Source organism: Nerophis ophidion, linkage group LG17, assembly GCF_033978795.1.
Source record: "Nerophis ophidion isolate RoL-2023_Sa linkage group LG17, RoL_Noph_v1.0, whole genome shotgun sequence".
Lineage (NCBI taxonomy): Eukaryota > Metazoa > Chordata > Actinopteri > Syngnathiformes > Syngnathidae > Nerophis > Nerophis ophidion.
The window spans coordinates 47,253,614-47,275,199 of record NC_084627.1 but is presented as its reverse complement, the minus strand read 5'-3'; the positions used below and the strand labels follow the sequence as shown (position 1 = coordinate 47,275,199).

General features: G+C 42.5%; 1 protein-coding gene across 1 annotated transcript in view; it reads left to right on the top strand.

Moving 5' to 3' along the window:
- Nucleotides 1-8,596: 8,596 nt before the first annotated feature.
- Nucleotides 8,597-21,586, top strand: part of vav2 (vav 2 guanine nucleotide exchange factor) — a 519,520-nt gene continuing 506,530 nt past the window's right edge. Inside the window, exons 1-2 of the mRNA XM_061877071.1 lie at nucleotides 8,597-8,687; nucleotides 12,503-13,398. Coding sequence (XP_061733055.1) covers nucleotides 13,195-13,398 — 204 coding nt within the window. The 5' untranslated portion in view covers nucleotides 8,597-8,687; nucleotides 12,503-13,194. The remainder of the gene's footprint in view (nucleotides 8,688-12,502; nucleotides 13,399-21,586) is intronic.

Here is a 21,586-nt window from a genome sequence, read left to right as displayed (position 1 = left end):
TCCCCGACCCGGAGATGGCACTCCACCCTTTTCCGGCGTCTTCAGTAATGCGGACGTTGTACCGATCTGTTGTGGTGAAGAAGGAGCTGAGCCGGAAGGCAAAGCTCTCAATTTACCGGTCGATCTACGTTCCCATCCTCACCTATGGTCATGAGCTTTGGGTCATGACCGAAAGGATAAGATCACGGGTACAAGCGGCCGAAATTAGTTTCCTCCGCCGTGTGGCGGGTCTCTCCTTTAGAGATAGGGTGAGAAGCTCTGTCATCCGGGAGGAGCTCAAAGTAAAGCCGCTGCTCCTTCACATCGAGAAGAGCCAGATGAGCTGGTTCGGGCAACTGGTCAGGATGCCACCCAAACGCCTCCCGAGGGAGGTGTTTAGGGCACGTCCAACCGGTAGGAGGCCACGGGGAAGACCCAGGACACGTTGGGAAGACTATGTCTCCCGGCTGGCCTGGGAACGCCTCGGGATCCTCCGGGAAGAGCTAGACGAAGTGGCTGGGGAGAGGGAAGTCTGGGCTTCCCTGCTTAGGCTGTTGCCCCCGCGACCCGCCCTCGGATAAGCGAAAGAAGATGGATGGATGGCAACGGTGCAAGATAAAACACAGAATAGAATAACATGAGCTGTAACGGAGCTATCAGATCTTGTTATTGTTGGGAAGAAACTGTTCAGGTGGCGGGAGGTGTGGGTCTGGATGGACCGTAGTCTCCTGCCTGAGAAGAGAGGGGAGAATAGTTTGTGGGTGAGAAGAGTCGGCTGTGACCCGACCCACACGGCTCCTGGTCCTGGAGGAGAACAGGTCCTGGAGGGGGGGTTTGCAGCCAAGCACCTTCTCAGCAGCAGTTACAGTACACCGCATTCGATGCTTGTGGCGGACTGTGGCGCCGGGGAACCACACAGTGATGGCGGAGGTGAGGATGGACTCGATGATGGCTGAGTAGAACTGCACCAGCATTTCGGTCTGCACCTTCAGTTTCTTCAGCTGCCGCAGGAAGTACATCCTCTTCTGGGCCTTCTTGATGAGGGAGCTGATGGTCGGCTCCCACTTGAGGTCCTGGGTGATGGTGGTGCCCAAGACACAGATGGAGTCTACAATGGAGAGGGGGGATGGTTGGGATTTTACTTTCCTGAAGTCCAAGATCATCTCCACTGTTTTCTGGGCGTTCAGCTCCAGATTGTTGAGGCTGTTTGACATTCTTAGCGAATAGAACACAGGGGCCAAAGTTTTGGTTTATACTGGGGCATACATCAAAGCGCCCCTCTAAGTCCTCTCCTCTTTGGCAGGGCACTAATACACCCCCATACCATCACAGATGCTGGCGTTTGAACTTTGCGCCTATAACAGTCCGGATGGTTCTTTTCCTCTTTGGACGGGAGGACACGACGTACACCCTTTCCAAAAACAATTGAAATGCAGACTCGTCAGACCACAGAACACTTTTCAGGATTTCCTGAGCGGAAGAGAGAGTTTCGGGCCCTCAAAAGTGATTGATTTTAGTTAGGATTAGACCTTATCTACAGTCTGTACAGTTTCTAATATAAGACAGCACAGCATCTGTCCTCCCTTGTAGCTCCAGATGGTCGAACAGTGACCATGGTCTGGAAACAGTCCTACACTCTTTGGAAACAGTCCTGAAACTACAAACCATGTTTCCATATGAGTTGGGAAATTGTGTTAGATGTAAATATAAACGGAATACAATGATTTGCAAATCCTTTTCAACCCATATTCAGTCGAATGCGCTGTTGGAATTACAATGGTGACCTGTCTGGGTGGGTAGAAGGGTCTGCATGCTACTGAGATGGCCTCTAGATCCGGACAGCAGTAGGTTCAGATAATTCTACGGTTTGTGCTCCAGCCATCCAGCGTGTAGACGCTCGGGCTCTAACCAGAGCCTCTGATGCGATGAAAGTGGTGTAGCCTGTGGCCTTTTAGCTAAACAGCTATGTCGGGGATGAACGGGTGTAGCCACGATTCTGTGGTAAGTCTGTTGTTGCTCGCCAACTATAGTTTCAGTTTGTCTGTTTTGTGGACGAGGGATCTGGCGTCGGTTAGGAAGATGCTCAGAATTGGCGGCCTGTGTCGTTTTTGCTTAAACTTTGCCAACCCCCTCGTTTGTTTACATTGCCTCCGCCAAGGATTAGCTACTGTGAGCCCAGAGCGCTAGGGATGTCGTTTGGGATGTGGTGAGACTGATGGAACTTGTATGTCATTTCAATGCGACACTTAAAGGCTTACTGAAAGCCACTACTAGCGACCACGCAGTCTGATAGTTTATATATCAATGATGAAATATTAACATTGCAACACATGCCAATACGGCCTTTTTAGTTTACTAAATTACAATTTTAAATTTCCTGCGGAGTTTCTTGTTGAAAGATGACGCGTGTTTGTGACTTCTCGGGTTGTAGCGGACATATTAGCCCAGCACCACTTACGGCTAAAAGTCGTCTCTTTTCATCGCATAATTACACAGTAATTTGGACATCCGTGTTGCTGAATCTTTTGCAATTTGTTCAATTAATAATGGAGACGTCAAAGAAGAATGCTGTTGGTGGAAAGCGGTGGATTGCAGCTTCCTTTAGCACCAAAACACAGCTGGTGTTTGTTTGTTTGTTGTGAAGCTTTAACACAGAGCGGTCAAGCCAACATGTTTCTCTACGTCAACCAGCAAGTTTTTGGATGGGAAAATTGTGATATTAAGTCTGCTCTTACCGGAGACTTGAATGGATTATGCGGCCTACTCCTGTAGCTGTCGAAAAGGCAGCTGTGAGCTTGGCTTCTCTGAAAGACACTGGCGTTCACCGCAGCCCTCCGACTTTCAGGTATGACTTTATAATCTCACTAAAACATTATTAACACAATAAGCAGATAAGGGATTTTCCAGAACTATCTTAGTAAATGTGTCTGATAACATCTGAATAACTCACACTGTCATGCCTTTTCTTTCTTTTTTTTTTTTAGTGCATCACTCAAACTTTCCTCATTCATGAATTTTTCATCCTCACTCAAATTAATGGGGAACTCGTCGCTTTCCAGGTCAGAATTGCACTTGCTCCTGGTGACCATGATTATAAACAATGTTCAGATGTGAGGAGCTCCACAACCCGTGACGTCACGCGCACATCGTCTGCTACTTCCGGTACAGGCAAGGCTTTTTAATTAGCGACCAAAAGTTGCGAATTTTATCGTCGATGTTCTCTACTAAATTCTTTCAGCAAAAATATGGCAATATCGCGAAATGATCAAGTACGACACATGGAATGGACCTGCTATCCCCGTTTGAATAAGAAAATCTCATTTCAGTATAGGCCTTAAAGGGCAACTTTTGGTCGCTAATAAAAAAGCCCTGCCTGTACCGGAAGTAGCAGACGATGTGGGCGTGACGTCACGGGTTGTGGAGCTCCTCACATCTGAACATTGTTTACAATCATGGCCACCAACAGCGAGAGCGATTCGGATCGAGAAAGCGACAATTTCCCCATTAATTTGCGCGAGGATGAAAGATTTGTGGATGAGGAAAGTGAGAGTGAAGGACTAGAAAAAAAAAGAGTATACAGTGGGAGCGATTCAGATGTTATTAGACATATTTACTAGGATGATTCTGGAAAATCCCTTATCTACTTATTGTGTTACTAGTGTTTTAGTGAGATTATATGTTCGTACCTGTACAACCTGAAGGTCGGCCCCGCACCTTTCTTCAGCACCAGTTGACGGGATGGGCGATGCCCATCTCTGCCCTTCGCAAGGGACCCTCTTCGAAACACGATCCTTCGAAATGATCGCTACATAATACACTGTACTTTGTGTGTGTGGTCCAATCCAACTGTGTTCACTTGACCGCTCTGTTCCATAGTAAAGCTTCACCGTCATCTTTCGGGAATGTAAATAATGAAACACCGGCTGTGTTTGTGTTGCTAAAGGCGGTCGCAATACACCGCTTCCCACCTACAGCTTTCTTCTTTGACGTCTCCATTATTCATTGAACAAATTGTAAAAGATTCAGCAACACAGATTTCCATAATACTGCGGAATTATGCGATGAAAAAAGACAACTTACAGCTATGAACGGTGCTGGAACAAAATGTCCTCTACAATGCGTGACGTCACGCGCACGTGTCATCATACCGCGACGTTTTAGCTTGATACTTCCGAGCGAAATTTAAATTGTAATTTAGTAAACTAAAAAGGCCGTATTGGCATGTGTTGCAATGTTAATATTTCATCATTGATATATAAACTGTCAGACTGCGTGGTGGCTAGTGGTGGCTTTCAGTAGGCCTTTAAATCCACTAACTGTGGTTCGGTTCTGGTGTATGAAGCACTGACACCATCTTGGACAAACAAGATATTTCCAAAAAAAATCATGCATAGTGAAACATTCTCATTACGTTTATTAGGATATTTCAATATTTCAGATATTCGCCTGCTGCTGACCTTGTTACCTGAACCGGAAATATTGTTGCTGGGTTACAGTGGGGAGGCGGTAGCCACGGCTCTGGGGGTGGACGTTATCATTTTAATTAATTTAGTTTAATTAAAATGTCATTAGGAAAAGGCAGACGATTTATTCGGAATGCAAGCAGCAGCAGCACATTTTCTAGAGAGCACAAGTTAGATCTAGATCTAGAGCTCCATCCAGGTGAGTATTTATTCATAACAGACTGTGGTAATCTTTTAATTCCATTTAGTGTCCATGTTTATACTAAATTATCACTCACGGATGTTGGTCTGCTTTATTTTAGGAAGACATTTTTGTATTAAAACATTAAACATATCATTATTGTTATTTGTGCGGTTTATTTTATTGATTCTTGTTTTCCCATTTTTTGGATTTGTACTTTGTACTTGATTTGTAAATTTCTATCCTCCATCCATCCATTTTCTACCGCTTATTCCCTTTTGGGGTCGCGGGGGGCGCTGGCGCCTATCTCTGCTACAATCGGGCGGAAGGCGAGGTACACCCTGGACAAGTCGCCACCTCATCGCAGGGCCAACTAAAAAATTTCTATCCTAAAGTATTGTAAATATGGTGTTGGAGCCTATTGATATTATTTGTTTATAAATTGTTTTGACAATCTTATCCAATAATTCCAATGATTATGTTGATTAATTATTGGATATTTTAGACCAGGGGTAGGGAACCTATGGCTCTAGAGCCAGATGTGGCTCTTTTGATGACTGCATCTGGCTCTCGGATAAATCTGAGCTGACACTGCTTGACACGATAAGTAATGAATAATTCCGCTTGTTAAAAGTAACGTTCAAAATATAAAACACTCGTGCATTTTAATCCATCCATCCGTTTTCTACTGCACCTGTTCAAGAAGTTGCATTAATGGTAAAAAGTTATTTATTTATTATTGGTTAGTGTGGGGCTTGCCCTCCTGGGGTTTCTTCAGACCATCAAGCACCGACACGAGAGCCTGTTTCTGGGGTTACCATATTGTTTTATTTTTCAATAAGTCTCTCAGTTGCTTTCCAGCAATTGTCTTTTTCTCTTTCGTTCACGCTCGCACTCTGGCTCCAGCCCCAACCCCGTCTCTCCTCCTGGCTGCTGCTTATAACATAGCGACAGGTGATTAGATAAAAAAGGCCCAGGTGGGCCTTCTACGCACCTGTCGCTGATTTCGAGGCCGGTCCTGGAACACCCTGCTTCGCTGCAGGCCCACAGACCACCCCCCCACCCCCACCCCCTCCACAGTTAGCTTCAGAATAACAATGTTATTACAGAGAATAACAGACTTATTATACTCTATAAATGTTGGTTTTACTTAAAAATGTACGTGATTAGTTATGTTTAGTGTAAAAAAAATATTATATGGCTCTTACAGAAATACATTTTAAAATATTTGGCTTCTTGGCTCTCTCAGCCAAAGGGGTTCCCGACCCCTGTTTTAGATGGATTATGATTGATTGTGTTCAGCTGCTCACGCTCCTTCTGGTGAGCCACTTCCTGCTCCTATAATTAAGAAGACGGCACAACTTTGTCTGTCATGCTAAAAGGAGTGAGGAGTGAAATTGTTTTTTTTTTTACCACTAAATGAGTTTATTTTTGATTATATAGAAAGTCAACCACGGTGAATAGTTTTTGTTTGTGAAAATAAATTAACGTTTTGAATCTAGAAATATCTCCGCGAGAGCTTATTTAAGAATTTAGTGCGTCATAAAACCTCCTCAAGGCTACTCTACAATCTTTATTTGTATTTTTTCGAAACTTGTTGGAACATGAAGGCATTGGGTTGGAGTTGGGGTTGCTCTATTTTCTGTTATTAGATTGATTATCATCATCGCTTTTCTTAATAAACGAAATGTATCTCCATTTTTTTTAATACATTTTATATATATAGTCGTGGTCAAAAGTTTACATACACTGTCTTGAGTTTCCAATCATTTCTACAACTTGTTTTTTTCCGATAGAGTGATTAGAGTACATACTCATTGGTCACAAAAACATTCATGCTTGACGGTAGGTTTGGTGTTCCTGGGATTAAAGGCCTCACATTTTCTCCTCCAAACATCCATCCATCCATTTTTCCACCGCTTGTCCCTTTTGGGGTGGCAGGGGGTTGGTGGCGCCTATCTCAGCCTTATTCAGGCGGAAGGCAGCGTACACCCTGGACAAGTCGCCACCTCAAACATATTGCTGGGTATTGTGGCCAAATAACTCAATTTTTGTTTCATCTGACATCAAATAGAGAAAGATAATACCTTCTGGAGGAAAGTTCTGTGGTCAGATGAAACAATAATTGAGCTGTTTGGCCTCAATTTCCAGCAATATGTTTGGAAGAGAAAATGTGAGGCCTTTAATCCAGGAACACCAGACCTACCGTCAAGCATGGTGATAGTAGTATTATGTTCTGGGCCTGTTTTGCTGCAATGGAACTGGTGCTTTACAGAGAGTAAACGGGACAATGAAAAATGAGGATTACCTCCAAATTCTTCGTGTTCTGAAATATGAGTCACAGATTTACTATTACATATATAATCTTCTGCACCAAGTGCCGTGTTTTCCGGACCATGGGGCGCACAGTATTATGAGGCACACTGCACATGAGTGGGTCAAGTCAGGTTTTTTTTCCATACAAAAGGTGCATTAAAGGGGTCATATTCCATCCATCCATTTTCTACCGCTTATTCCCATTGGGGTCGCGGGGGGCGCTGGTGCCTGGCTACAATCGGGCGGAAGGCAGGGTACACCCTGGACAAGTCGCCACCTCCTCGCAGGGCCAACACAGACAGACAGACAACATTCACACTCTAGGGCCAATTTAGTGTTGCCAATCAACCTATCCCCAGGTGCACGTCTTTGGAGGTGGGAGGGGCTTATCCCCAGGTGCACGGCTTTGGAGGTGGTTTTACAATATAACTAAAACAATTCCTAATTACTTAAGTGTCCCATGTGATGTCTGTAGGAGTAACTTCATGCATTTTTGTACCTGATATCCTAATGTAATCAAGTGTCGTTAGCATTAGCTAATATGCTAACACATTTACAAGTGTCTGTGTTAGTATTATTAACATACACCATTCTGTTTGTGTTGTTTCACCTTCACAAATTCCTCAGTAAATTCACCAAATTGTCACCGTGGAGTTATTGAGTCTGTTTAGCTGATTGGAGTGCTAGCTTGCGCAGCTAGTGGGTCCATGACAATGACTTGTTTTGTTTGATAGGCCGTTTTATTGCCCTGTTACAGACACCATTTACGATTAGTTTTGGAAAATGTTATGTTTTGATGCTGGTAAAATGATTTTATTTTATTTTATTCTTGGGAAATTTTACTTTAGTTCGTAAATGGATAACTTTATTCTCCTTAGTAAAGTCTCGGAATATTCATGTAGTATTCTTGTAAAATGTCAGCTTTTTTTTATAGGATAATTACACCTTTATTTTGATAAATTCCACTTTTATATTCTCACTAGTAAAATGTTTATTTTTAGGCTTAGTGGCCACATGTGTGGACAGCACCTTTTAGCCCTTATTTCCAAAATTGTGTACATTACTGAATTGGGGTCTTATGGCCGCTTATGTTGACACTTATACTGCCATCTGGTGGTGTCAGAAGAGTAAAACATACAATGGAATTTGGAAGATAAAAAGTGTAAAATTAAGTCATATTATTATTTTTTACTAAATTGAAAACATTTTCCAGTTTGAATATTAAGTATGTTGTCTTTGCAGTCTATTCAACTGAATATAGGTCGAATAGGATTTGTGTCATAGCTCGGTTGGTAGAGTGGCCGTGCCAGCAACTTGGGGGTTGCAGGTTCGATTCCCGCTTGTGCGATCCTAGTCACTGCCTTTGTGTCCTTGGGCAAGACACTTTACCCACCTGCTCCCAGTGCCACCCACGCTGGTTTTAATGTAACTTAGATATTGGGTGTCACTATGTAAAGCGCTTTGAGTCACTTGAGAAAAGCGCTATATAAATATAATTCACTTCATGTCTTGTACGCATGTTTTGTTTACTTATGTTCTGTTTTGCTTAAGACTCCATTGTTTTCCTGCTTTTGCACTTCTTTGTTTGCTTCGTTGCCATGCCGACCCATTAGTTTTCACCTGTCCCCATGTCACGCACCTGTTTTCAATCACCACAGTATTATTTAAGCTAGTCAGCCTGGCAACATCACCTCCTGCACCCGTGAGATCCATTCTGCTTTTTTCCCTTCATACCGTTTTTTGTCACAGTAAGTGTTTTTGTTTTAGTTGTTCATAGTTCTGCCATTGTGCAAGTTTTAGTTGATGTCCATAGTTTATGCCATAGTGCAAGTGTTTGTTTACACAGCCAAGTTTTGTACCTCCATTTGTGAGCGCTTTTTGTTTGTTCCTGTTTTTAGTTAGTGTTAAAATAAAGAAATGTCTTTGCCTTCACGCCGTTTCCACTCCATGCGTTTTGCACCTCGGGAAAACAATCCAAGTATTGACAATTATGCAAATCATCGTATTCTGTTTGGATTTACCGTTTACACAAGGTGCCAACTTCACTGGTTTTGGGTTTCTGTAGCCTATATTTTTTTTCTTCACATTTTGCCTTTTGATATTTAAAATTATATTCTTGTCATGTCGCATATAAACTTTTTTTTTCTGGGTAGGTGATGGACAAACATTTTGATGTTGTTGTCCCTTTTTAAAAGAGTGGTTCTCAAACTTTTTTCAGTGATGTGACCCCTGTGAACACTTTTTAAATTCAAGTACACCCTAATCAAAGCAAAGCATTTTTGGTTGAAAAAAAAATAGATGAATAAGTAAAATATAGCACTATGTCATCAGTTTCTGATTTATTAAATTGTATAATTGGGCTTCACGGTGGCAGAGGGGTTAGTGCGTCTGCCTCACAATACGAAGGTCCTGCAGTCCTGTGTTCAAATTCAGGCTCGGGATCTTTCTGTGTGGAGTTTGCATGTTCTCCCCGTGAATGCGTGGGTTCCCTCCGGGTACTCCGGCTTCCTCCCACTTCCAAAGACATGCACCTGGGGATAGGCCCCTCCCACCTCCAAAGACATGCACCTGGGGATAGGTTGATTGGCAACACTAAATTGGCCCTAGTGTGTGAATGTGAGTGTGAATGTTGTCTGTCTATCTGTGTTGGCCCTGCGATGAGGTGGCGACTTGTCCAGGGTGCACCCCGCCTTCCGCCCGATTGTAGCTGAGATAGGCGCCAGCGCCCCCCGCAACCCCAAAAGGGAATAAGCGGTAGAAAATGGATGGATAAATTGTATAATTGTTCACGAGTGAGGGAAGAGTGGATCGTGTGATCGACAGGCGGATCGGTGCGGCGTCTTCAGTAATGCGGACGTTGTACCGATCCGTTGTGGTGAAGAAGGAGCTGAGCCGGAAGGCAAAGCTCTCAATTTACCGGTCGATCTACGTTCCCATCCTCACCTATGGTCATGAGTTTTGGGTCATGACCGAAAGGATAAGATCACGGGTACAAGCGGCCGAAATGAGTTTCCTCCGCCGGGTGGGGGGGCTCTCCCTTAGAGATAGGGTGAGAAGCTCTGCCATCCGGGAGGAACTCAAAGTAAAGCCGCTGCTCCTCCACATCGAGAGGAGCCAGATGAGGTGGTTCGGGCATCTGGTCAGGATGCCACCCGAACGCCTCCCTAGGGAGGTGTTTAGGGCACGTCCAACCGGTAGGAGGCCACAGGGAAGACCCAGGACACGTTGGGAAGACTATGGCCTGGGAACGCCTCGGGATCCCCCGGGAAGAGCTAGACGAAGTGGCTGGGGAGAGGGAAGTCTGGGTTTCCCTGCTTAAGTTGTTGCCCCCGCAACCCGACCTCGGATAAGCGGAAGAAGATGGATGGAGATGGATGGAAATTGTATAACAGTGCAAAGTATTGCTCATTTGTAGTGGTCTTTCTTGAACTATTTGGAAAAAGATATAGAGATAACTAAAAATGTGTTGAAAAGTAAACAAGTAATTCAATTATAAATGAAAATTTCTACACATAGAAGTAATCATCAACTTAAAGTGACCTCTTTGGGGATTGTAATAGAGATCCATCTGGATTCATCAACATAAAGACCTACTGAAAGCCACTACTAGCGACCACGCAGTCTGATAGTTTATATATCAATGATGAAATATTAACATTGCAACACATGCCAAAACGGCCTTCTTAGTTTACTAAATTGCAATTTTAAATTCCCCGCGAGGTATCCTGTTGAAAACGTCGCGGAAAGATGACGCTTATGTTGACGCGTGCTTGTGACGTTATTGGTTGGAGTGGACATTTTAGCCCAGCATCACTCACGGCTAAAAGTCTGCTTTAATCGCATAATTACACAGTATTTTGGACATCTGTGTTGCTGAATCTTTGGCAATTTGTTCAATTAATAATGGAGACGTCAAAGAAGAATGCTGTTGGTGGATTGCAGCTGCCTTTAGCAACCAAAACACAGCCGGTGCTTCTTGGTTTGTTGTGAAGCTTTAAAATGGAACAGAGCGGTCAAGCGAACATGTTCCTCTACCACATGTCAACCAGCAAGTTTTTGGATGAGAACATGGTGATATTGAGTTGGCTCTTACCGGAGACTTGAGCGGAGTTTGCGTCCTCCTGCAGCAGCTGTCAAAGAGGCAGCTGTGACTTTCTTGGCTCCTCCATATGGCTTCCCTCAGAGATACTGGCGGTTACCGCAGTCCTCCGACTTTCAGGAATTTCATTTTTTTATTTTTTATTTATCTCATTCCTTGATGTGCATTTAGAACGATACATAATTATATCACAATTATACAATTTAAATTCACACAATTCCTGAGAAGGAGCAGGATGAAGAAAATCCTATAATGAATGACTTTATAATCTCACTAAAACACTAGTAAAACAATAAGATAAGGGATTTTCCAGAATTATCTTAGTAAATGTGTCTAATAATATCTAAATCACTCCCACTGCCTTCGCCTTTTTTTTCCTCGTGCTTCACTCTAACTTTCCTCATCCACAAATCTTTCATCCTCGCTCAAATTAATGGGGAAATCGTTGCTTTCTCGGTCTGAATCGCTCTTGCTACTGGTGGCTATGATTATAAACAATGTGAGGAGCCCCACAACCCGTAACGTCACGCGCACGTCGTCTGCTACTTCCGGTAGAGGAAGTAGCTCCTCGATATGGCTTCCCTCAGAGACACTGGCGGTCACCGCAGCCCTCCGACTTTTAGGAATGACTTTATAATCTCACTAAAACACTAGTAACACAATGAGCAGATAAGGGATTTTCCAGAATTATCCTAGTAAATGTGTCTAATAACATCTGAATCGCTCCCACTGCCTTCGCCTTTCCCCCCCCTTTTTTTCTAGTGCTTCACTCTAACTTTCCTCATCCACAAATCTTTCATCCTCGCTCGAATGGGGAAATCGTCGCTTTCTCGGTCAGAATCGCTCTTGCTGCTGTTGGCTATGATTGTAAACATCGTTCAGATGGGAGTAGCCCGACAACTTGTGACGTCACGCGCACATCGTCTGCTACTTCCGGTACAGGCAAGGCCTTTTTATTAGCGACCAAAAGTTGCGAACTTTACCGTGGATGTTCTCTACTAAATCCTTTCGGCAAAAATAGGGCAATATCGCGAAATGATCATGTATGACACATAGAATGGACCTGCTATCCACGTTTTAAATAAGAAAATCTCATTTCAGTAGGCCTTTAATTCTAAACATTTCTTCACAAAAAATATATCTTTAACATCAATATTTATGGAACATGTCCACAAAAAATGTAGCTGGCAACACTGAATATTGCATTGTTGCATTTCTTTTCACAGTTTATGAACATACATTCATATTTTGTTGAAGTATTATTCAATAAATATATTTTAAAAATTGATTTTTGAATTGTTGCTATTTTTAGAATATTTTTTAGAAATCTCATGTACCCCCATTTGAGAACCACTGCTCTATGAATATATACATGAAAAAACAGGGTGATTGGTGGTTCCTTTTGACATTTAAAATTATATTCTTGTTATGCTGCATATAAACTTTTTTTTTGTTCCTGTGTAGGTGTGGTCTGCCTGGTGATGGACAAACATTCTGATGTTGATGTCCCTTTAAAAGCCTCCATGCAGCCTCGACGCTGCAGCGCCGCGCTTCAGCCACCAGAGGGCGCGCCGTTGAAAAACAGCAGCGAGCACGGACGCGCTTCCCAATCCCCCCGCGCCGAGTGTGGAGCTTCTCCCAACAAAGTGTCAACACCGTACGGACGCTTTTTAAAAAAATAAAATACACACCGGAGCGGCGCCTAAAGACCCGGTCCGACCTCCGGGACCTAAAAGGCTGCGCTTTGTCCGGACTTTGCGACTCGAAGGAGGCGAGAGACGGAGGGAATCCCAGGAAAGAAAAGGGAAAACACCCCGGAGGTCTTCCAGCGGTGCGCCGAACAAAGTCAACCCGACAAAGTGTTGGATGTTTCCGCTTGTTCGGAGGACGTCGTTCGGTGGAAGTATTTATTTCCTTTTTGTCCTTTTTTCCTTTCTCCCTCCCGCGGATTTATGTCACGCCAGCTGATCCATGGCGACATTCTAAGCGTGGATATGCGAGGGGAACTTTTGAAGGATGAAGAGGAGAAAACCGAGTGATTCTGACATGTTTCCGCTCGCAAACATGCTTCCGCTCGCAAACTTGTAAAATCTATGAGAAGCGAGCGGCCGCGGGTGGACTTTGCGTGATTGTGTGTGAGTGTGAGCGCCGACAGCATGGAGGAGTGGAGACAATGCGGGCGGTGGCTGATCGACTGCAAGGTCCTGCCCCAGAACCACCGGGTCGTCTGGCCCTCGGCGGCCGTCTTCGACCTGGCACAGGCGCTGCGTGACGGCGTGCTGCTGTGCCAGATGTTGCACAACCTCTCCCCCGGATCTGTGGACCTGAAGGAGATCAACTTCAGACCGCAGATGTCACAGGTGAGTCGGTAGTCCCCCCCCCCCCCCCCCCCCCCCCCAGGTCAAACACCGCTCAAGACAGCGTGCCTTGTCTCCTCTAATCCCCTTAGAATGTCTCTCTTTGTCGGCCACAACACACCCACTTTAGCCCAGTGCAGAGCTGCACCTCCAGTTGGGAGATTTCAAAAGTCATGCATTGGAGACCACACAACGTGGTCACACCCCTGCACACCATGTCTTCACATACAAACCCCGTTTCCATATGAGTTGGGAAATTTGTGTTTGATGTAAATATAAACTGAATACAATGATTTGCAAATCTTTTTCAACCCATATTCAGTTAAATGCACTACAAAGACAAAATATTTGATGTTCAAACTCAGAAACTTTATTTTTTCTTGCAAATAATAATTAACTTAGAATTTCATGGCTGCAAAACATGCCAAAGTAGTTGGGAAAGGGCATGTTCACCAAGTGTTTCATCACCTTTTCTTTTAACAACACTCAATAAACCTTTGGGAACTAAGGAGACACATTTATGAAGCTTTTCAGGTTGAATTCCTTCCCATTCTTGTTTTATGTACAGCTTCAACAGTCTCCGTTGTGGTATTTTAGGCTTAATAATGCACCACACATTTTCAATGGGAGACTGGTCTGGACTACAGGCAAGCCAGTCTAGTACTCGCACTCTTTTACTAGAAAGCCATGCTGTTGTAACAAGTGACTTGGCATTGTGTTGCTGAAATAAGCAGGGGCGTCCATGATATTCAGCTTTAATGGTGCCTTCACAGATGTGTAAGTTACCCATGCCTTGGGCACTAATACACCCCCATACCATCACAGATGCTGGCTTTTCAACTGTGCACCTAGAACAGTCCTGATGGTTCTTTTTCTCTTTGTTCCGGAGGACACAACGTTCACCGTTTCCAAAAAACAATTTGAAATATGAACTCATCCGACCACAGAACACTTTTCCACATTGCATCATTCTATTTTAGCTAATCTCGGGCCCAGTGAAGCTGGTGGCGTTTCTGGGTGTCGTTGATAAATAGCTTTGGCTTTGCATAGTAGAGTTTTAACTTGCACTTACAGATGTAGCGACCAACTGTAGTTACTGACAGTGGTTTTCTGAAGTGTTCCTGAGCCCATGTGGTGATGTCCTTTACACACTGATGTCGCTTTTTGATGCAGTACCGCCTGAGGGAACAAAGGTCTGTTATATCATCGCTTTTACTTGCAGTGATTTCTCCAGATTCTCTGAACCTTTTGATGGTATTACGGACTGTAGAGGGTGAAATTTCTAAATTATTTGCATTAGCTGGTTGAAAAACGTTGTTCTTAAACTGTTTGAGAATTTGCTCACGCATTTGTTCACAAAGTGGTGACCGTTTCCCAAATTTTTGTTTGTGAATGATTGAGCATTTCACGGAAGCTGTTTTTATACCCAATCATGGCACCCACCTGTTCCCAATTAGCCTGCACACCTGTGGGATGTTCCTAATAAGTGTTTGATGAGCATTCCTCAACTTTATCAGTATTTATTGCCACCTTTCCCAACTTCTTTGTGACGTGTTGCTGGCATCAAATTCTAAAGTTAATGATTATTTGCCAAAAAAAATTTATCAGTTTGAACATCAAATATGTTGTCTTTGTAGCATATTCAACTGAATATGGGTTGAAAATGATTTGCAAATCATTGTATTCTGTTTATATTTACATCTAACACAATTTCCCAACTCATATAGAAACGGGGTTTGTATAAGGACAGGTGTCTTCATGTTTGGCAGTTGCATTATAATACTAATAATAATTAGCTTTGTCTCCGAGGCGAAATTTGTCTTGGACATCAAGACACAGTTTCTTAAATACATACATACATACATACATACAGTCATGGTCAAAACACTTGTAAAGAACATAATGTCATGGCTGTCTTGAGTTTCCAATAATTTCTACAACTCTAATTTTTAATGTGATAGAGTGATTGGAGCACATACTTGTTGGTCACAAACATTAATGAAGTTTGGTTCTTTTATGATTTTATTATGGGTCTACTGAAAATGTGACTATCTACTGAGTCCAAAGTATACATACAGCAATGTTAATATTTGCTTACATGTCCCTTGGCAACTTTCACTGCAATAAGGCGCTTTTGGTAGCCATCCACAAGCTTCTTGGTTAAATTTTTGACCACTATTCTTGGAAGAATTGATGCGGCTCGGCTGAATTTGTTGGTTTTCTGACATGGACTTGTTTCTTCAGCATTGTCCACATGTTTAGGTCAGGACTTTGGGAAGGCCATTCTAAAACTTTCATTCTGGCCTGATTTAGCCATTCCTTTACCACTTTTGACGTGTGTTTGGGGTCATTGTCTTGTCCTAACACCCAACTGCGCCCAAGACCCGACCTCAACAACTTGTTTCTTCAGCATTGTCCACACGTTTAAGTCAGGACTTTGGGAAGGCCATTCTAAAACTTTCATTCTGGCCTGATTTAGCCATTCCTTTACCACTTTTGACGTTTGTTTGGGGTCATTGTCCTGTTGTAACACCCAACTGCGCCCAAGACCCGACCTCAACAACTTGTTTCTTCAGCATTGTCCACACGTTTAAGTCAGGACTTTGGGAAGGCCATTCTAAAACCTTCATTCTAGCCTGATTTAGCCATTCTTTTACCACTTTTGACGTTTGTTTGGGGTCATTGTCCTGTTGAAACACCCAACTGCGCCCAAGACCCGACCTCCGGACTGATGATTTGAGGTTGTCCTGATGAATTTGGAGGTAGTCCTCCTTTTTCATTGTCCCATTTACTCTCTGTGAAACACCAGTTCCATTGGCAGCAAAACAGGCCCAGAGCATAATACTACCACCACTATCACATCTTTAGTTTTAATTTTCCTGAAGGAACTCTCCTGAATGAATCAATAAAGTACTATCTATCTATCTATCTATCTATCTATCTATCCATCTATCCATCTATCCATCTATCCATCTATCCATCTATCCATCTATCTATCTATCTATCTATCTAACATCTGACATCACATGAACAAAGAGAAGACCTTTTGGAGGAACGTTCCGTGGTCAGATGAAACAAAAAAGGAGCCGTTTGGCCACAATACCCAACAATATGTTTGGAGGAGAAATGGTGAGGCCTTTAATCCCAGGAACACCAAACCTACCGTCAAGCATGGTGGTGGTAGTATTATGCTCTGGGCCTGTTTTGCTGCCAATGGAACTGGTGCTTTACAGAGAGTAAATGGGACAATGAAAATAAGTATTACCTCCAAATTCTTCAGGAAAATCTAAAATCATCAGTTTGGAGGTCAGGAGTTGGGTGTTCCAACAGGAGAATGACCCCAAATGGAGTCAAAAGTGTTAAAGGAATGGCTAAATCAGGCTAGAATTAAGGTTTTAGAATGGTCTTCCCAAATTCCTGACTTAAGCGTGTGGACAACGCAGAAGAAACAAGTACATGTCAGAAAACCAATACATTTAGCTGAACTGCACCAATTTTGTCAAGAAGAGTGGTCAAAATTTCAACCGGAAGCTTGTGGATTGCTACCAAAAGCACCTTATTGGAGTGAAACTTGCCAAGGGACATGTTAGCAAATATCAACATTGTTGTATGTATACTTTTGACCCAGTAGATTTGCTCACATTTTAAGTAGACCTATAATAAATTCATAAAAGAACCAACAGCAAACAGGTATCTAGCAGGAAATAGAAGTTATACTTATAATAAGAAAACAAACGGGAAGCAGGGAGCAAAAGACAGTAAGCTAAAAACATCCAACTAAATATAGCTTACCGCAACGCTGCATTGACTCGACAAGATACGACACGACAGGTAGCAATGACAAGAGCGACAAGACGTTGCATCGACAAGACAATAATCCAGCACTGACTGAAGGAACAAAGCAGGTAACATAGAACCTGGCTGATTGACACCAGGTGTGGCCAGGTGCCAATCAGCCACAGCTGAGGGGAAACAAAGCACTCAGGGATACAAACAGGAAGCTGAACCAAAATAAGAGTGCTGACAGGAACTAAGGACAGGAAATACTAAACACACAGGGGATAAACTAAAACACAAACAAACTGTCAGTTGCAAGCCTGACAGAATGGTCAAAAATTCAACCAGAAGCTGTTGGATGGCTACCAAAAGCGCCTTATTGCAGTGAAACTTGCCAAGGGACATGTAAACAAATATTAACACTGCTGTATGTATACTTTTGACCCAGCAGATTTGCTCACATTTTCAGTAGACCTATAATAAATTCATAAAAGAACCAAACTTCATGAATGTTTGTTTGTGACCAACATGTATGTGCTACAAACATTCAATCACAATAAAAATAGAGTTATAGAAATGATTGGAAAGTCAAGACAGCCATGACATTGTTTTTTACAAGTGTTGGTCAACTTTTAACCACGACTGGATGTGTACAGTGTACTACAGTGTTGTGTTCAATAGTTATTTTGATAGCATGCCCAAACCTTAAGTGAACATGTGCATGTTGGCTCCGAATGCTGTCAAAACCCCAACATTTTTGTATTGGTTTTCAGTTAAAAATGAAGTGAATATTTCTCGGGTTTTGAATCCACGCACAGGTTGCAACGTAGAATCGATATTACTCCACAAAGCTCTCTCTCTCTCTGTCTGTAAGTCGTGAGAATGGTCTGTCTTTAAAAAGCAAACGCGAGTGGACGGGCTGTCAGAGGATTTTAGTAACACGCCTCAGTTTCTATGGTGTTCCGTCTCCGCTTCAGCAGAACTGTGCTCCCACAGCCTGCATGAGGAAGCGTTGGCTGCCAGAGGAAGTTCATTTGACCACAGTGGCAGAATGAACCTGGCAGACTCTTGTTCACCCCAAAGTCTGGAATAATGCTGAGCCCAGGGGAACATTGAGAGTTCATTTCTGCCTTCGTTCTGAGGTACCCCAGGGGGCTGATTATTGGACTTCAAGGTAGATGGTTGGACCTCCTTTCCAGGGCTAAAAGGTGTTCCCTGCACAAGTCAAATATCAAAGATGCAAACGTACCTTCGAGGTAGTCATTGGTGTTGACATGTTTGAAGTACAGGCAGTCTAGAATAGGGTTGTCTTGATACCAATATTTTGGTACCGGTAACAATATGTATTTCAATACTTTTTGATACATTTCTAAATAAAGGGGACCACAAAAAATGGCATTATTGGGTTTGTTTTAGCAAACATTTTCAGTGGACATTAAACATGTTTCTTATTGCAATCGAAGAACAACGTTGTCCTTAAAGGGGAAGATTATCACAATTTCAAAAGGGTTAAAAACAATAAAAATCAGTTCCCAGTGGCTTGTTGTATTTTTTTGAAATTTTTTTCAAAATGTTACCGGTCTCCGAATATCCCTAAAAAAAGCTTTAAAGTGCTTGCTTTTCGCTATTTGCGATGCCACTATCCATTTCCCTGTGACGTCACACAGTGCTGCCAATGTAAACAAACAACGGCGAATAGCACAGCAAGATATAGCGACACTAGCTCTGATTCAGACTCGGATTTCAGCGACTTAAGCGATTCAACAGATTACGCATGTATTGAAACGGATGGTTGGAGTATGAAAGTATTGAAGAAGAAACTGAAGCTATTGACGCTATTCATAGCCATAGCATGGCCGAATAGCTGCGTTAGCATCGCCGGTAAAATGTGCGGACCAAACGATCAGGACTTTCGCATCTTTTGACACTGGAGCAACTTAAATCCGTCGATTGGTAAGTGTTTGTTTCGCATTAAATGTGGGTGGAAGGAAACGTAATATAGTTGCAAATGCACCTGCAGGTTATCCATACATCTCCGTGCCATGTATGCTTTAGCACCGCCGGTAAATAGCATGTTAGCATCGATTAGCGTAGCATGTTAGCATCGATTAGCTGGCAGTCAACATCAACAAAACTCACCTTTGTGATTACTGTGACTTCATCGTTACAAATGCATCTGTAGGTTATCCATACATCTCTGTGCCATGTCTGCTTTAGCACCGCCGGTAAATGGCATGTTAGCGTCGACTAGCGGGATCCTTTTTTTTTTTTTTTTTCTTTGCCATGAAAAAGGGAGGTTTTTATGGTTGGTGCACTAATTGTAAGTGTATATTGTGTTTTTTATGTTGATTTAATAAAAAATAAAAAATAAAATATATATATATATATTTTTTTTTTAATGAAAATGAATTAAAAATTCTTCGGCGGCCCGGTACCAATTGGGCCACGGACCGGTACCGGGCCACGGCCCGGTGGTCAGGGACCACTGTTTTAGGCCCTTCTTAAAAAAAAAAGCAAAAAAACAGCTCAGTTTTTTTATGGCAAAACACAAAATATGAAAATGAATTAAAAAATTATTCTGCGGCGCGGTACCAATCGGGCCACGGACCGGTACCGGGCCGCGGCCCATTGGTTGGGGACCACTGTTTTAGCCCCTTCTTTAAAAAACAAACAAAAAAACAGCTCGATTTTTTTTATGGCCAAACACAAAATATGCAACATTTTCCTCCCCCAAACTATTTCAAAGTGGAATATTTAATGTGACGTAATCGGAGCCTTGAATAGGTGAATAATTCAAAATGACATTGATTTTGATTCATTATTATTTTTTAAAGAAAGAAACAGCCTCCATGGCAGCTTTGTGTTATTAGAGTAAGCATTGCAACAATTTCTTGTTATATTTCACCTGTTTGCTCTTTTATAACACTTTTTGTTTTTAATTTTTTTCAATTGTATTCTTAAAATGTGCCGTGGGGCCGTTAAAAAATAACCTGCCGTCCGCAAATGGCCTCCAGGCCGCACTTTGGACACCCCTGCTGTATACCGTACAGCCCTAGTCTGGAGTTAGGTTTTGAAAATGGGTCTTGCTTGTTGATGGTCTCGCTTTTGCACCAAAGTAGACGCCAAAGTTGCTATCATACTGCAGTGATTGAGGCTCATTTGTTTATAGCAGGGGTCGGGAACCTTTTTGGCTGAGAGAGCCATGAAAGCCAAATAGTTCAAAAATGTATTTCCGTGAGAGCCATATCATATTTTTTAACACTGAATACAACTAAATGTGTGCATTTTTAAGTAAGACTGACATTTTTAGAGTATAATAAGTCTCTTATTCTTTTGAATAACATTGTTATTCTGAAGCTAACCAATAATGAATAAAATGTCATGTCTGTTGACCATGTTTTTGTTTGGCCATGTGCTGTTTGTCCTTTGGATTCTTTAAGTTCCTGTTTTTTTCCACTCCCTTGTCTGGTTTCCTTGGTTACTCATTTTGTCCACCTGTCTCTGGTGGACAAAATGCCGCTCACCTGCTTCCCGAGCACTAATCAGAGGCAGTATTTAAGCTCGTCTTTGCCAGTCAGTCGCCCTGTGCTGACTTGTTTCATGCCTTGCCATAGTTTCGTGCTTCATGCCATGCCAAGTAAGTTTTGATTCATGTTCATAGTCTGTTTATGGGTTAGCTTTGTTCCTTAGCCCAAGTTGTGCCTCCGCTGTGAGCAATTTTTGTTTGTATCTTTTTTTTTAGTTTAAATTAAATCATGTTTTTACCTAAATGCCATGTCCCGAGTAGTCCGTCTGCCTTCCCGGGAGAACGACCCTCCAGCAAGCTGCGAACCCCCCATCGTGACATAAAATACTTTTTACCATTAATGCGATATCTTGAACAGTTGCGGTAGAAAACGGATGGATGGATTTAAATGCATGAGAATTTTTTATATATTGCACGTTATTTTTAGCACTGTAAATACCAGCAAAATTATTCATAATTATCGCGTTAAGCAATGTCAGCTAAGATTTATCCGAGAGCCAGATGCAGTCATCAAAAGAGCCACATCTGGCTCTAGAGCCATAGGTTCCCTACCCCTGGGTTATAGAATGATTCATGATGCTGATGAGTGTTAAAACTAGGGCTGGGCAACGATTAAACATTTTAATCGAAGTTAATCGCACTACTTCTCCGATTAATCGCGATTAACTGCATTGTATACGCAAAGCCCAATAATGAATTCAAAAGTAGTGTGTAGTGCACCTTTATTGGAATATTCTCCCACATGAACAAAAGCGCCAAAACATTTGTTGTGCAAACACAATTTAAATCAGTCCTTGTTAAACAGTAGCAGTTAAATAGCATATTTGATGAAAATCAACTCAAAAAATGTCAATACAAACATTTAAGCTTATTGCCACTGCCAGGGTA